An 18,122-nucleotide genomic window follows, 5' to 3' on the forward strand; every position below is an offset into this window, starting at 1 on the left:
TGCTGAATGGATTTATGTTTTCAATGACAACCCTTCTAACCGCTGATTCGCTAAAATGGGGGTCACTGAACTCGTTTGCGATGTGAACACGATTAAACCCTGTTTGGAGGTCATTTTGAGAGTTTGGCGGTCTCTGTTGCCATGGCGACGCACTCTCTGTTGCCATGGTGACGCGCGCGCAAATTCTGAATCGAATTCCGCTCGAGATATGTTTCCTGCAAAGTATATTAACTGTGATTATACTATTCTAACTATTCTAACTATATTACTATTATATGAAATGTGCATCTAAAAATTTCGAGAAACTGTAATGAGCCACTCAATTCAAGGCAGTAGAACATGACATGATCAAAGTGCACAGGTTACGATTGTTGCTAAAAGTGCATAAGTGTCCTAGACGGTATCATTTGCATGCTTAATTTCTACGATTGAAGTTAATTATTGATATTTTGCAACCAACCGTTTTTATGAATATATTAAATACATTTTTAAAGCTTTTCTAGCTATACTAATCAATGAATACCGCAAATTTCGCGTGAATTTATCGAGGGCTGTTAACCAATAGAAGCGCCCTGTAACTCTCTTAGGAAATGAGCGGTTGCTAAGTAATATGTTGAGTAAAATGTTTTCTTAAATGACACAGCTTCATGCAGGTGTCTAAATTTGTTTGTGCTATCTCTTTACTAATAGAAAATAATAATAATAATTTACTAATAGTATATACTAAGTGTATGCAAATGCTCTCGGTTGCCACACGCATTTAACTGCAGGGAGACTGAAAGCAACGGCTGTATAACAGCCCAGAGACTCTAAGATTGCTAGACTGACTATATATAAAGACATGCGTGCATGCATGGCTTGTATTCCTCGATTCAGAATTTGTGGGTTCCATAACCCAGTTCTTGGAATATTTCTGTTCATATTGCTGCGTCAGAGCGAAAGCTTGGACTTCTGCTTCAATGCCACTCTTGAAGGTAATGATAACAAATAACGTCTAACGTTTTACAGGGTACCTGTCCAAAAACGCTTTTGAAATCATGCATTCATTGTTTTAGCGCGAATGACGCGAGGTTCAAACAATAATGGATTTTAACGTATATTTCTGGGACACTCTGGAGCGCCAAAAATTTTAGGCTTTTCAAATTCAAAAAGTTAATTTAATAACGTCGTTTTTTGTGACAACTTGTAACTTGTACAGGACTGTCACGAAATCACCTAACAAAAACCGCGGTTAACCTACGTCAAACCTAACTCGGTCTGACAGACATTTCTTTTAAGATGTTTTCGATGTGATTATTGTGTTGTCGTTCTCAGCTGTTCATAACATTCCGTTCGCTAGCGAACGGCAACCGCTATCGCATTTATCCCATTTTCCTTTGCGCTCGTCTGCGGTTTCTATCGGTCGCCCGCAACCAAACCGCAACCTAACCGCAGTGTTAGGTTTTTTCTGGACAGTACCGTATTATATATCTTGTTAAGTAACTTTATTACGCCTTGTCCTTTCTTTGCGTTCAGTTCCATTTTTAAGAGCAATGCACTTATTACGTATATTAAAACCTCACAACAAAAAAATTACCTTAAGTTGTAAACCAATTTCTTAATTAACAGGCTTCCGACTGAACAGTTCAATTTTGAAGGAGACAAACGTTTCAAGCCAAATTCAGTGCTTATTATCGTGCGTACAAGAGCCATGTTGTAGATCTGTGAACTACAGGGAAATATTGGAACAAGATGAGACAGGTCTTTGCGAAATGTTACACGATGTGATCTATAACACTTCTGCAGAGCTGCAAAAGAATTTTTCTTATGATCACGTCTACTTGACTCCTCAAAAGGTAAAACAAGCCTCATTGGTACAGGAGAGAATAAATGTGTTAAGGAAGATGCATGACATTTCAGAGTTTAGTTCCATATGTATATTATATGCATGTATGTTATATAAACAAGAAGCACTGTGGCAGCAAATGTGATATGACTGCCTAAAATAGACAAAAAACACTTCTCGACGTTTCGACAGAGGGCCTTCGCCAGGAGAGGTGGTCTTAATAACTTTCCTGACGAAGGCCTAACTTAGGTCGAAACGTCGAAAACTGTTTTTGTCTATTTTAAACAGTGGTTATACCACACTTGTATAGCTAAGTTATATGCATGTAAATTTTTTCAACATGCTATGCCTCGTCAGCTATATACAAAAACTGGTTTCGAGGGAGCTCCTTTATTGCTTATATTTCCCAATGAAGAACCATAATAAAGTAGGGCTGTATTAGTCCAATAATGTTCATTTTTGATTAACACGGGTATTGTTTTCACAGGAATATAATGGAAGCTGTGTCAATGACAGAGGTACACATTGTTTAGTTTGCAGAACTAGAACTAAAAACGAGTCGCAGGAGGTTCTGGTGTAAACTTCTTCATATATACCTATGTATTCGTTGACGTTGCTTAGCAACACAGACACTGATTTCTCACATCTCAAGGCACGCACGTAACATGCAATATTTCGGTTTTCATGCAGCAAACTCTTTTAGACATTTGTAAATAGTTTGAGTTTTCAGACAAAAAACAAAAAATAGCCAACAAAAAACTAGAATTGTAGATGTTAGCTAGCTCACCGGAAGAAAAATTCATTGTCTGCATTCAAATTTGAATGTTAAACAAAGCTCTTCTTGTTTCGTTATTTTCGCTAAACAACCGTGGAGCTAGACGCCTGGACGTGTTAAGGGCAAATATTATTTGTATTTTTACTTGTTAGCTAAAATGTCTCCTTCCTACGGGAATTGCAACAAGAACGGCTGTTAACTTAATTTTTCATGCAAATTTGTCACGATATTTTGCCATGATGGCATGGAACCTGAATGTGTATATATACAAACTGTCTTCATCTAATTGACAGATGTTGCTACTATATATTGTAATTTCTCTTACAACAATTCCTCTTCAATTACAACACGAACGGCTGTTAACTTTATTGTTTATGCAAATTTGTCACGATATTTTGCCAGGTCAGATGGCATGGAACCTGCATGTACACAAACTGTCTTCTCTAATTGACAGATGTTGCTATTATATATATTGCAATTTGTCTCTTTGATGATACCTGCTCAAAATATAGTCTATAATATGTGTATCGTCTCTTTATTTTCTGGTAGGAGATTTTGATGTGGATTTTCGAAGCGTTCAAGAGTTTACTTTACTTCACAACGATGTCCCAAAGATGCCTCACTTGACAGTTAAGTTCTGGATCAAAACATTAAACGCAGACAAAATGGTTCTTTTATTCTACCGAGTGAATAAAAGCGTCGACGAATTTCGACTCATCGTTGAACGGGAATTGATTATCCTTCAAGTTCGATCATTGGAAATGTATGAAGTGCATTTTTATCTATTGCAGATGGGAAAAAATGTAGCATAAAAGGGATCTAGAGTAACCGTTTTTTAAAAGCTGATATTCTGATAATACGTTGCTCCGTGCACTACAATCATGTTCATATGTTTTTACTCGTTTTGTTAATCAAATCAAATCAATTGAAATTGCTCACAGCTAGTTACTTGATCAAAACCTACGAATCCTTAAATTATGTAGCCATCTAACTATCGTTAAATAAAATGAATGAGCAATTTGGAATTTTCGGCATAGAACTAAAATGGTTTGAATCATGTTTAAACGTTAGAGTACAGCAATGCGGAGTACAGCAATTACGCATTTACATTGCATAATTATACTATTGCATAATAATTATAAAGTTATTACCTGCGGAGTGCCTCAGGGTTATACTGGGGCCACTTTTCTTCGTATATACTGTATCAAGCCGGTTTTCCACTAGCGATATTTTTCGCGCGAAGCGACTTTATTCCTTTGTATTTGAGCAATTTGTTCCAGATGGTTGCAGTTGAGAGCTCTGAAACAAAAGTAAAATGTCGATTCGCTCGAAGAATATCGCTAGTGAAAAACCGGCTTTAATGATTTGCGTGAAAGTCTGAAATCAACTATTCCAGCCATGTATGATGATATCCAAATATTTTCATCTCATTTTCAAATATTTGCAAATTAACTTATTATAAGATTAAATTCGGATCATGCCCATCCATGCATAATTTAATATGTGAGGCACCCGTTGTGGCTAATACAACTGAAACGCATATTACGAACTTCCACACAAATGTGTTTAGGAATTAAACTAGATGAAAATCTTAACTGGGATAGTCATATTGAGACGATATATAAGACGAATACAGGGATGAAACGTATAAAGCCCTTTGTTCCAAGGCATACCTTAGAATCAATTTCAGTAAAAGTCTTGCATGTGCCTCCCTATATATACTTTGATTATTACTCTCCCGTGTAGGACACTTGTGTGGTAAAATACTGAAAAACAGCAAAGATTTTAGTTTCGTGCAGCGAGTTGTAAGAGGGAAAATTATGATATTTCATCAGCCGATCTCTTTAATAATATTTCGTAGGACACGCAAAATAGACGGTCAGGAGCCAAGACAGTATTAATGTACAAAATACACTGCGCCGCGCCTTCGGGAACCTTCGTATCCAGGTTATTATCACCTCCGAAATACTGCAACAGACCTACCTTTTTCTAGACCGACACTTCAGTCGCTAGAAGAGATGTCGCTAGAAACCTAATTGAGGCATGGCTATTCATATATTCAGAAGCATGACAAAGGATTCGCACGTGTACAGCCTGGCCTTGAAAAAGACCTATTTTGAACATGATTAAGTCTGAACATCTCCTGATCCTGTGTTGAGCACAAAAAAACCCAGTTTTCTGTAACAATCTTTTCGCGGAGAAAAATCTCAGAGAAATATCGTATACTTGATATAAATATTCTTTCAGGCATTTTCCTGTCCCGCCAATCAATGACGGCCATTGGCATCATGTGGGAGCATCGTGGTCTCTTGGAGAATACGCCATTTTTCTTGACGGTACATTGGTCTACACTGGAGATGGTTTTGGTTGGGGGGAACCATTGAAAGCTGGGGGTGTCTTCGTCATAGGTCAGAAACTGAAAAGGGCAGACGAGACTTCCGAGGGTTCGTTCTCTGGCAAACTGAGTCAATTAAATGTCTGGAGTGAATTTCTAACTGTTTCTCCTGATGATGTCGAAATGAAAACCCCAAACCAAAGTTGCTCTAGTAATCCATCAGGAAATGTTTTCAGTTGGAATTCTCTTGAGGATACTCAGAGTGATAAAGTAGTCAAGGAACAGCCAAGTTCGTGTAAGCCGCTTCGAAAAAGTAAGTTTGGATTTCTGGTGCTGAAATTACGATTGAAATTAGCTGTTTCACCCTTTCAAATTACAATTTAAAAAATATGAGACCAAATCATGATGTGGCTTTTTTTAATTAGATCCGAAGTATGACATTGTTACGACATCTTCACAAACCAATCAATACCTCCATACCGTACCATCACAAATAGAATTCGAGGCTTTCACTTTAACATCATGGATCAAATTCGAGAACACGCCAATGGAACTGGACACAGAACCCCTGAAATTTGTTGATTACACCAGTGCTTCAGGAACCTGCTTGCTCTCATTTTATCTCACCGCAGAAAATCTCACCTTGGAGATACATGGAGATGGTCATAAAAAAAGGCAAGGTTTTATTTAAATCTACCTAGCTCCGCTCACACAAGGCAGGTGAATACAGCAAATCTGTTAATAAATATTTGCCGGATGATTTCAGCGTTTTATGACACTATTTAACACTATTTAACACTGAATCACTGAAAATTCAGTAAGAAAGGTACGGTGAAACTAACTAATCTTAAAAACTTTTTAGAGAAGCAAGGGTTCCAAGCTTTTGGAATGAATTTCCAGCATATTGGCATCATATTGGTACCACGTGGTCGAGTGAATCAGGCCACTGGAAGATATATCTGGATGGTTCATTGGTCTCCATCATGCATGGTGTAGCTTCAAATATGATCATTCCTGCAGGAGAAAAAATGTTCTTGCATTTAAGTAGGTAGTATTTTTTGTTTTCAATGACCAGCAATTTTCCACACGTACACGGTTACTTGGTTTAACGATTTTCGGCAGAGGATATCTATATATATCTATATATATATATATATATATATATATAGCAAAATGCATGATAAATTATAATAATTTTTCTTTCTTGCTAAACAGATGTAGAAACACAGCCTGCCCAACACGTTTATCAATCAACCAAGAATTCTGTGCAATAATATCACTAGAGCAGATTATAATGAATAGACAATTAAAATTATTTAATCATGCATTGTTGTTGAATTTTAGATGGATACAAGCACAACAGCTCTCGAAGTAGACTCAATATATGGAATTATGAAATTGATGGACATGTTTTATCGTTAATGGCAAACCAAGGACCATTGTTTGAAAACGGAAACGTCTTCGCGTGGTTTGGAATAAAGTCAAAGGTTGCAGAAGATGTTAAATTCCAAGAGACACCGAATGACTTATACAACTCTCGTAAGTATAGCACAGGCGGGAAAAAAACGTGGTAGTTTTCATGGAAGGGGTGTATATTCATATAATTTCTTTTGCACGCTATTGTTCCTATGATGAACATGAATATGTGAATATACACCCCCCAATTAAGCAGTCTATAGCTATGGTCGTGCATGGAAGTACTGATTTTTGAACTACATTGGTCATCATTATTGCGACATTTTCAGCTAATCTGAGATCATGACGTTATGAGGCGCTTCGACAAAACAGAGCTATTATGAGCCTAGAGTCATTTGTCCCCGGTCATATCTTTTATAGAATTTTGGCTTGCTTAATAAACTTTAGTTTTCTCTCTCTGCGAATAAAAATTGCAATAATAACATGATCAGCCTAAACATTATCGTATTTTAAAATTCTTGATGACCAATTGTCTCAAAACTTCAAACAAAATACCTTCAATGGACTTCTGGGATGGCATATTTACTGCATGCCTACGCGCCCCTCTTAACGCCTCTAGCGACGCCACTGTGTGCCTTGTGATCGTATCTTTTTCTTTCAGGAGCAGAATCTGTGTATCAGATGGATTTCCCTCAAGCTTCGGTCGAAAACTACGTCAAAATAGAAAACGCCATTCGCGACAAAATCACCGTCTTTTCTCTGTGTTTTTGGGCGAAAATTTCAAGGAATTACTCGAGCATATTCGCGTATTCAAGTCGGCAATATCACACTGAAATTGGAGTTTTTTTGTATGAAAACTTGGCGTTAGAGCTTACCATAAAAAATATATGGTCACGCGACGGGTTAGTGGTCGCTAAATCTGGTCTTATGACGCAGCATCTATTGTCGTCTAACGAGTGTTTACAATATCAGATATAGGTTTCTATAAGTTTCCTTCCCTTGGAGTATATTCGAATACTAGATGAAGTTGCAACAACGTAATAATCTTTTACCTATCATAATATCATCATGCATCCATCAATTTGAATTATGAACCCGCTAGGAGTGGCAGATATAGGCGGGTAAGTCAGAATAGATTACATGACCTAATTTCCAATTCAATAGTTATCCACTTCCAAAGAAACTTTACATAAAAATCTTACCAATATGATTGCAAGTTAGGTCTAGGTTAGACGTCACATTTTGGTCTGCAATTCAAGCAATAGATAGTCAGATGTTAATGAAGCTCAATCGGGTTTAGCATATCACCACTATCTGTTGTTGGAATTCAAACAATTCGGCTAAAGTAATTTATTTTGACTTACCTTGGGTCCGCCACTGCCAGCTAATGATTCAAATTATAGTAGATCAACAAGTGTGTTTCAATTGAAGGCGTGAAGTCGTTCCTCTCAATCCGAAATACTATTTTACAGCATTGTTGAATTATTCTTTAATACAATTCTCCTAGCTTTCCACTGAGTTAAGCCTGGTTTCCATATGACGCCGACGTCAGCAAAATATTATTACGCAGATTTAGCATGAGGACGTGAACGTCAAAGAAGACGAGAAAATGGCGACTTTACTTAGCCTCCTGCACTGTTTGGCAACAGTTCTATGACACTAAAACTAGTAACCTCAACATGCTTTGATTTTTATCGCTTTAGACCTACGATCTCTGCCTACGAGTCGTGGCATTTCTATTGCCTACAGTGGAGAAACAGTGATGGTTTAATCGAGGTTTACGAAGATGGGATTAAGCTAGGAACGAAACACGAAGCGGAAGGTTACACTATACCCTCCAACGGTATAGTAGTTATTGGTCAGGAATGTGATTCTTATGGGGGAGGTTTTAGCAGCAAGGAGGCGTTCCAAGGAAGCCTTGCAAGTTTGAATCTTTGGAGGAAATTTTTGACAGTAAATGTTATACAAGGAATGGCATCTGGGGTGATCAATGTTAACGGAGATCTCTTTCAATGGAGAAATTTAAGAAATCATGTGTTCGGTCATGTGAACATACGGAATAGATCTGAAGCAGAGATTCCAGGTATTTTTGTAATAATATACAAAGAATATTTGCCGACGTTACCCTCGAAAAAAAAAAGCTTTATCAGTTTAATAAGGTTATTGCGTAATATCCGAGGTCGCTTGACCAATAATATTCAAATTACCAGAGGCCATAATAGTCAAGTTACTTAAATTACTTACTCTTCTCTCGCATACAATCTCAATATATAGATGCAAAATTTTGGGGCTGTTTACAGATCCCGGTTAGCCGAGATTCAACGAAGCGTGAGATGACTTTGAAATATTGAAATAAGTTTTTATGACACCAAACAAGCACATGCTATTGTCAGGTTAATTACACGATTGCCAGGATCATGATTTCATATTTATATATATACACCCATTTGCAAAAACGTTGGCCGCAGATAGATATATAGATAGATACTCGAGATCTAATTATTGCATATGTTGTGTAATATTATAGAAATACCATGCAAATGTAATCATATGCAATTCTAATTAGACTTCGAGTATCTATATCTATATCTATCTATCTGCGGCCAACGTTTTTGCAAATGGGTGTATATATATATATATATATATATATATATATATATATATATATATATATATATATATATATATATAAATGGGTGTATATATATATATATATATATATGCAGGACAGGAAGTGCAATTTCCACTTTATTATATTCATTTTGAAATCATTATTATAAAAATTAGGCTATACAAATTGAAAACGATTTATTGGCTAAAACTAAAACAACTGTACACCTTGTAGAATGTGAGTAATTTTCATCTATTTTTCTCAAGAAATTTTGTGGGGCATTTAAAAATTCAAAATAATAAAATTTTGTGCCATTTTCCCCTGTAATTTGATTGGGTAGTTACACTGAAATACTAAATCTGATTGGTTATTGTGGTGCAGAGCAATGCAGAGGTGAGAGGCAGAGTAGAGGTGTGATTAATGCTGAAAAATAGTGCGATTTGGGAATAATTCACACCATTTTTAACCAGTCAGATTGCAAGAAACACCGTTGATTTCAAAAATAATATAATGAATATCATATTTGTTATTATTCCATAAATAGGTTACTTTTTCTTATTTCAGAATATCGAGTACAGATTCTGCGAAATGAATGGTGTGGAAATGACGTCCACGAAGCGTTTACTTATGCGAGATTTATTCGCGGCAAGTACACAGATGGCTACACGTGGAGGTGCGTTACGCCAGCGGCCATGCTGGATGAAAACATGTGCTATGACATCACAAAGAAGTCAACCTCGTACTATACTAGAGACAAGAAAGAAAAACTTTTAGGAATCAATTAAAACATATTTCCTGAAGTTAATAATGAAATCAGTAAGAAAGATGGACTATAGCGGAGACTATTTGGGTGTTGTAACAAGTTAGGCTCTTCATTACTGATTGTTTAAAATTTATATCAAAATGCACCAGATAAATTATAAATTAAATGCTCACAAGCTTTTAAGAGTACCAGGGACAACATGCATGCGACTATTTAGACTTAGACTAAGCCACAGAGTGAGTAATAGATATTAGCCTTAGCACTAAAAAGTGGGTACATTACTCCAGCTAGTTCGATCTATCCTTTTTTTACTGCATGTATGTGACCAAACGAAAATATAACAGTTCTTGGACAGGAATCAAACGTACGTTGTCTTTATTTTTGGGACTTCCCAACCAGCGCTTTGATTAATAGGGTCAGAGACCTTAAGAGTGTAAAAGAGCAACGCGGGTAAAAACTCATTCAATGGTTTAGACTTGTTAGTTGTAGCATATTTTTATGAATCATATGATGTACAAGACGCTAAAAACCTTGAGTTTATACTTTCTATATATGGAGCACATTATAAAGTATCACTTGCTGTGTATTGCATTGAACTTAGGAATCAATTAAAACATATTTAAACATATTATTAAAGCTACGTATGAGTCAGCCAATTTTAATTTTGACTTGGTATAGACCTCTTGACTCCAATACAGGGGCATTCGATCTGTTCGAAGAATTTCTACAAAAGGCTGAGGCAGAAAACAAAGAATTGATTATTCTAGATGATTTCAATTGTGATTTGCATGCGAATACTTCTAATGCAAAGAAACTAATTGAATTATTAGGTGTTTATCAGTTAAAACAGCTCATGAAGGAACCTACACGCGTAACAGCCAATACAAGAACACTGATAGATGTTATCATAACGCAAGTGGGAAACACGAATGTTACTACTTCAGGAGTCATACACCTTGGAATTAGTGACCATAGTCTAGTGTACACTTGCCGTAAAATCGGCAACCAAAGGGAAAAGCCAAAAATTATTGAAACTAGGCAGTTTAAAAATTTCAACAGTCAAAAATTTGAAAGTGATTTAGACCGAGCTCTTGCTGGTAGTGACCTTTACAATTATGAGGACCCAAATGAGACTTGGCACGTTTTGAAAACTATATTTACCTCTCTAGCTAATAAAGATGCACCTCTAAGACAAAGACAAGTCAGAAGCACGTATAATCCCTGGATAACAGCGGAGATTAAGAATCTTACGCCTGTATTCTAAAAGCTCACTCACACTCAAACTCATTGAGTGGGAGATCTTAATCTTCTCATAACGTTTCAATGGCGGTATTTTCAGCCGAACAGGGGCTTGATTTTCAGTGATTTACCTTATATCTTTTCATCTATTGAGAGAAAACTTTCTCATTGATCAGCATTAACAAAATTTATATGTCACACTCAATGAGTGTGAGTGTGAGTGAGCTTTTTGAATACGGGCCTAAGTCACCGCAGGGATTTTCTCAAAAGGAAAGCGGTCATGCATAACTCAACTTACTATTTTAATGAGGAACTATTTAAATAAAACAATTAAAGAAACAAAAAGCAATTATTATAAAACTAAACTGGATGCATGCAAGGACCATAAAGAGAATTGGAAGTTGATAAGCGAGTTGTTGAACAAGGCATCAAAAACTACTGTAATTAATGAATTACTAGTCGGCGAAGAGAAAATAATGGGAGATGAAAATATTTCTAATGAATTCAATAGTTTCTTCTCGCATATAGGCACACGTTTGGTTGAAAATATAGAAACAAATAATGTCGATCCACTTTCCTTCGTAACACCTACACTACAAAACTTTGAATTTCAAACTATATCCCATGATAAAATCAGAGATGAAATTAAACAAATGAAAATTGGTAAATCATCAAACTATGACAAAATTTCTGTGAAATTACTGCAGGCCGCTGGGAGTGCAATTATTCAACCCCTGTCGCATATATTTAATCAATCTTTACTGTCTGGAATTTTCCAGATGACTGGAAAATTGCTAAAGTAACACCTATTCATAAATCTGAAGAAAAAAATCTGTGCGGAAATTATAGGCCGATTTCAGTTATTTCTGTAATTCCCAAAATATTCGAGAAAGTTGTACATGAACAATTGATGAGGTTTCTGGAACAACACCAAATAATATCTAAATTTCAGTCTGGTTTTCGAGCAAAGCATTCAACTGAAACATTGTTACTGCACCTAACTAATAACTGGCCAGCAAATATGGATGCTGGCCTTCTTAATGGTGTCCTATTCCTGGACCTCAAAAAGGCTTTCGACACGGTAAACCATAAGATTCTACTGTCAAAACTGGAATGTTATGGGATACGTGGATTAACATTGGCATGGTTTCAATCATATCTTAACAATAGGACACAGATATGCAAAATAAACAACTCGTTTTCAACCTTTCAAAATCTACCATGCGGCATCCCACAAGGATCTAACCTTGGTCCACTCCTATTTACAATCTATATAAATGATTTGCCAAATTGCTTAGAAATAACTGAAACTGCCATGTTTGCTGATGACACGAGCTTGACTGCAAATGGGGAAACCTGTCTCGAAATTGAATATAAATTAGGGCTGGAAACCCAAAATGTTAAGACTTGGCTGGATGCAAATAAACTAACATTAAATGATACCAAAACAGAGTACATGATAATTGGTTCAGCAAAGCGACTAAAACAAATTAAAGATGACCCTATTATTAAAATAAAGGATCATTCAATCAAACGAGTCTACAAGAAAAGGGTACTAGGTAGAAATAGATGATAAACTACAATGGACAAAACATGTTGAGGAACAATCAAAAAAGATCTCTTGCTCCATAGCAATGTTACGGAAGGTAAAGCCTTACGTACCTCAAGCAACACTACAGACGATGTTCAAGTCATTTGTACTTCCTTATTTCAATGATTGCTCAACTATATGGTATGATGGCAATAAGCTGCACGCTGACAAAATGTTTAAACTACAAAAACGCGCCGCACGGGTCATTACCAGTTCGAGTTTAGAAGAACGGTCCTCTGGAATCTTTCAAACGCTCAAATGGACAAAAATACAATCAATTCTAGAAAAGCGAGAATTAGTTATGACATTCAAAGCACTTAAGGGTTTGGCTCCAGAATATTTAACGCGAATGTTTCATGTCTCTGTTAACCAAAAACACCAATTACGAAACAATCATCAAAAGCTTTACTTATCGAAACCCAAGACAAATTTTATGAAACGAAGCTTTTCTTATAGAGGAGCTGTCTCCTGGAATCAAAAATTAACGGAGAAATTTCCGATAACAAAAATACCTGAAACGTCTATCGGCTCTTTTAAAAAACTGATCGATGCCTTGTGTGTTTGAGCAGGGAGGCAATATGTAAATTATAGTGTGTATATATAAGTATTTTGTAGTAAATAGCTTTTAAATTTTTTATATTAGTTATACGTGTGCACGGCCCTTTGAAAAACAGACCTCTGAAAGGCAACCGTGGTTAAATAAGTTTAAATAATAATAATGATAATAATAATAATAATAATAATAATAATAATAATAATAATAATAATAATAAATTAATACATACGCAAAGTTTGTCCGCAGCCAGACTGCCAGAAGACGGATGGCTACAAGTGGAGATGCGTTTTACCTGTAGCCATGTTGGATGAAAATATGTGCTACGATATCAGAAGGAGTTCACACTTGTATTATGCCAGGAACACGGAATTGGGAATTAATTAAAACATATTTCGAGAAGTTGATAACGAAACTAAGAAAGATGGACTAGCTGAAATAGACCTTCCAAGGTTAGAGACGCCATCTTGTAGGGGGTGCCAAGACAATAGAAAATTCAATGGCGACATGCATGACATGTCGCCATTGAATTCTATTGTATTTGCACCCCCTACAAGATGGCGTCTCTAACCTTGGAAGGGTCTTTTATTTAGGTGTTGTAACATGTTGGGGTATTCATTACTGATTGTTTAAAATTCTTTATATTAAACTGCACGAGATAATTTTTAAGTTGAATGTTTAAAAGCTTTTAAGAGTACTAGGCACAACCAACATACATTTATATTTAGACTAAGTGAGTAATAGATAGCCTATGGCACTAAAAAGTAGGTACATTATTTCAAGCTTACGGCAGTTGTATCCTTTGTTTACTGTATGTGATTAAACGTTGTGGGGAATATAACTATTCTTCAACGGGAATCAAACGTACGTTGTCTTTGGGACTCCCCGTGCAGCGTTTTCATTAACACGGTCAGGGACTTTAAGAATTAATGTGAAACAGCGACGCGGGTAAAAACTCATTCAATGGTTAAGACTTGTTTCATATTTTTATCAGTCGTATTAATGAGGTACAAGACGCTAAATATCTTGGGTTTAGACTTTCTATGGAGCAGATTATGAAGTAGCGCTCATTGAACTGGTAGCGCTTTATTAGCTATTTCCCTGCCTAGTCCCAGGCCTTGTAAGCGCGCGCTTATGATAATTATGTGCAGGGACAGCACACGCTGAGAGGCCTAGCACAAAATGTTGAGCCTTTCGAAGATTGTGCCTGATTTTGTCCCTGCAAGCAGCCTGGCCTAATTATGCCTGGCTTAATTATGCTACCATATGCTTTGAAATATTCATACAAACGTTGCAATGTCATTCGCCGTCAATGCTATCTACTACCTAATTATTAAATTATTCAATCATTTCAATTATTAATTCTTGCTTCCTTTATAACGGTTCGTGTTGTAAATTGCAAACATTTACTTTCTTACAACAATTCCTAATAAAAGGCAACATTAAATGGGCGGTTAGGAGCCGTTAACATTAGATTAGAAAACATTTTGTGCTAGGCATTTGGTGACGTCATGGATTTTTAAATCCCGCGCAATGAAGCCTAGGAACTAGGCTGGCTAAATTGGCTGGCTATTTCCCAATCGAGCAGGGTACTGGGTCTAGTCGCGAACCGCAAAGCATCTATGGCCTGTTTTGGAGGGAAAAGAAATTGTAACTGTATCCATTTTGTCCCTCCAAACCAAACGGTTCGCGACTAGACCCAGTACCCTGCTCGATTGGGAAATGGCTAATTGCTGCGTATTGAATTTAAATTGCAGACTTTGAACGTGACGTGAAATACAAGCTTTTAGCTATACTTGATAATTACTCGACCTTGTTTTGAAAATGGACGTGATCGATAATACCCATTTACCTTAATTGCAAAAGCTTTAGCGAAGTTAAGAAAAAAGCAATTGAAGCACGAATTTTCTAAACTCAAAACATTTTATAAATTTATAACACTGTTGTTGGATAATTGTTTGATATTACCATTTTCGTTCAAGTATGAAGTGAGAACTATTTAACGGGTTTATTTGAAATGAGTCAAGGCCGGGAATTCCCGGCATTACCATAGTATGCACATTAACCACGCTTCCTCTTGTCAGCTATCTCTGTAGTAGTGGCAAGAGCATTGCACCGGCATCGCAAAAGCGTAGTTTCGATAATTCGATTCCTGCCGGAGGACCGATAGTTGACTCATTTTTCGATCAACTGTTCCTGGCTTGAATTTGAAGTGTGTATAATTCCACTTGAAATTAAGACCCTTTCAAGCTCTAGTGCAGTAATATACGTAGTAGGCCTGGTGTATGGTATAGCGTCAAGCATCACTAGTATACAGTAACATGGATGAGTCAGAAGTAAATCTTTCTGAAGAAGGTAGCTATGTAGCTAATAGACAATATTATTGTCAAAGGATGTGATCGGATGACGGGGTTCATTCCTGTGAGTTAATCATATTAGACTTAAGCCTGTTTTCCACCAGGCGGAATTTTGCGCGCGGAGCGGAATTTTTCTTTGTTTTGCTCACATTAGTTCTGCATGAAAGCGAGGAGACGATGAAAAATTTTGCTTTGCGCGCAAAATTCCGCCTAGTGGAAAACAGGCCTTAGGATTATCCGTCCGAACGAATGATCCGTCTGACAGCTGTTCAGTAATCATTCCTCCGAGACACACACATACCGTAATTACTCGAATAAACGCCTCCCTCGAATAAACGCCGCCCTCGAATAAACGCCGCATCTTAATTGCTAAAAATTTAATAAACGCCGCGGCGTTTATTCGAATAATTACGGTATGCAAACTATCAAGACGAACTACCTACGGCTACGAACTACCTAGACGTGTTGCCGCCGTTAGCCTGCATGCATGTGTTTACACAAAGACGAACTGGAAGACGAACTATCTTTTGCTTGCCTAAGTTCGTATATTATAATTCGAAAGCAACCATAAATCCTGTCGTTTTAAGCGGGGAACGTTCCGTTTCGCATAGCTAAACGTTCGTTTAACATACTTATTGTCTATTTTTACGGTTGAAATGTGTGTCTTTTCTTGTCTGTTAATCAAAATACGTTGATGTTTTGAACATAAACAGACCCGTTAAATAGTTAAACGTTAAACGCAAATGGTAATATTCAATGAGTACCCTTTACAAGTCAGTGAATTATTTATACATGCATACGTATTTTATCAATAACTATCTAAAATGGAGTTACAGGAGACCTATGTTCAGGTAGTGCTAAAATACAACCGTGCAGTGCATGACATTACCGCAAACACCGTTTATCTGGGGAGATTTTTTTTTCATTTCCACGAAGCAATAAGGCTGGATTCCACTAACGATAACTTTCGCGACTTTTTCGACCATCTGGAACAAATTGCTCACGCAAATACAAAAGAATTCGCTTCGCTGGAAAATATCGCTTGTGGAAAACTGGCTTAAAACGTGTCGTGTTCTCACTTCTCAAACTTTATGACTGACTGCACAGGGGTTCTATATATGTAAAGGGACAATCTCTCCTTCGGCTTAAATTTGTACATCACACTCCAGCACCATGTTTGTGTTTGCATGAAAGTTTAATTTCAACAGACGGCTTTCAACTTAACTACATTTTCCGTTGCCACGCGCCCGCACTAAATAAACTGTAAACTAAAGGCTGCTTACGGAAAATTTTAAATACTTTTAAATTTTTATTATTTAACATCTAGGTCAACTAATGCATACTAAAATTTGCAGAAAACTAAGTTCCTTCGATTTATTTACTTAGGTTTTTCAAAGGTAACATGTATAAGGATTTAGACTTTTACGTGCGTGTACGTTTATAAATTCGTAGATGCGAGAAGCTTTATATTCATTTAACTACTTAGACACTCAAGAACATCATTCATCTAAAGCGTAATTACCAGAAATTGGTGACAAAATGGCTGTCGCTTAATTGTGCGCTAATTTCTTGTGGGAAATTCTGCAGTCCGCCAAATTTAAAAATATATTGCCCAAAATTTTGGCCGTGTTCTCTGGCAAAGAACTTATAAAGTCGCTCACATTCATACGAACATAATTTCTATTTAGATTGTTGATGAATTGAAGCGTAATAATTTATTAAAAGATATTGTCTTTCGTATTCCTAATATGAATATTCTCTCCGGATATCATTTCGATTGGTGCCAGGTGGTACGTCTTAAACGTAACGTCTTAAACGTAACAAAAACAGCTGCATGGTGTTGCGTGTAAGCGGGCCTATATAAGTTTATGTTGTGTTGGGTTTAAGAGATCGCAATTGCAACCATGGCTGTCACTATGGTTTTTAGCGCACTACTTTTTATCTTAAAAATATCTCAGCCGGGTAAATGTGAGGTCCTCTTTCGTAAAATGCAACAAAAGTACTTAAAGAATCATGTCATCGGTACAAAGACAGCCTATGACGAATTAGAGTGCATTATGCATTGCGCTGCTGACGGTTTATGTTCGTCTGTTAATTTCCAAACATCAGGAATTGGCAAAGGACTGTGTGAACTCAACAATTCGACACTTCCGGTGATATCTGAAAGTCCGCATACACCAGAGTTCGACCATCTTTACATAGTCAAAAAGGTAAGAAAAAATTGGGAGCCGATATACTTTTGGCGCTTCAGACCGGTCATATCTTGAATTGAGATAGAGTAGATTTCCTTATAATATAGTTGTGAAACTGCATTTCCCGTGCTAGGCAGTTGTAAATTAAATAACGATAAAGTGGATACTCTTGAATGCAGAGCTCATTGAACACTAAAAAATACCAGTAATCTGTTTGTACTGAAATACAACAAGACCGTGGTCTGGCCATTTTTACCGTAAAAAGGAAAGCGCCCTTAATTTGTTATATATGTTGACGATTCTCAGTCAAAATCAGTGTCTATATGTTTTCGCGCATTTGAATAGTATATGTCAAAGACGCGCATCAATCTATTTTCATTTTATTCGCAACTGGATACATGCAGGATACGTCGTTCAGTTTAGTTCCATGATAAACGAAAAACCGTTGCTTTTTTTAGTACCGAA

At 36.6% G+C, this 18,122-nt stretch overlaps 2 protein-coding genes across 2 annotated transcripts in view; both read left to right on the forward strand.

Annotated features, from left to right (window-relative positions):
• Window positions 1–685: 685 nt before the first annotated feature.
• Window positions 686–10,300, forward strand: LOC114531033. The gene is made up of 11 exons (XM_028552675.1): window positions 686–974; window positions 1,609–1,835; window positions 2,313–2,343; window positions 3,150–3,363; window positions 4,848–5,248; window positions 5,361–5,610; window positions 5,798–5,979; window positions 6,280–6,474; window positions 7,013–7,253; window positions 8,055–8,434; window positions 9,527–10,300. The coding sequence occupies exons 1-11, from the start codon at window positions 842–844 to the stop codon at window positions 9,745–9,747; spliced, it is 2,475 nt and encodes an 824-aa protein (XP_028408476.1). The 5' UTR covers window positions 686–841; the 3' UTR covers window positions 9,748–10,300.
• Window positions 10,301–17,605: 7,305 nt separating this feature from the next.
• Window positions 17,606–18,122, forward strand: part of LOC114531032 — a 37,912-nt gene continuing 37,395 nt past the window's right edge. Inside the window, exon 1 of the mRNA XM_028552674.1 lies at window positions 17,606–17,675. The gene's annotated coding sequence lies outside the window, so the exon portion shown is untranslated. The remainder of the gene's footprint in view (window positions 17,676–18,122) is intronic.

Source organism: Dendronephthya gigantea, unplaced genomic scaffold, assembly GCF_004324835.1.
Source record: "Dendronephthya gigantea isolate DGI-Jeju-01 unplaced genomic scaffold, DenGig_1.0 000068F, whole genome shotgun sequence".
In the NCBI taxonomy this organism is placed as follows: Eukaryota; Metazoa; Cnidaria; class Anthozoa; order Malacalcyonacea; family Nephtheidae; genus Dendronephthya; species Dendronephthya gigantea.

Bases quoted from the DNA above. Each gene is read 5' to 3' on its own strand.
- LOC114531033 (XM_028552675.1), top strand. From the start codon at position 842: ATGCGTGCATGCATGGCTTGTATTCCTCGATTCAGAATTTGTGGGTTC. The intron at 975-1,608 runs GTAATGATAACA...CTTAATTAACAG, and splicing joins CTTCAATGCCACTCTTGAAG to GCTTCCGACTGAACAGTTCA. The intron at 5,611-5,797 runs GCAAGGTTTTAT...AAAACTTTTTAG, and splicing joins GGAGATGGTCATAAAAAAAG to AGAAGCAAGGGTTCCAAGCT.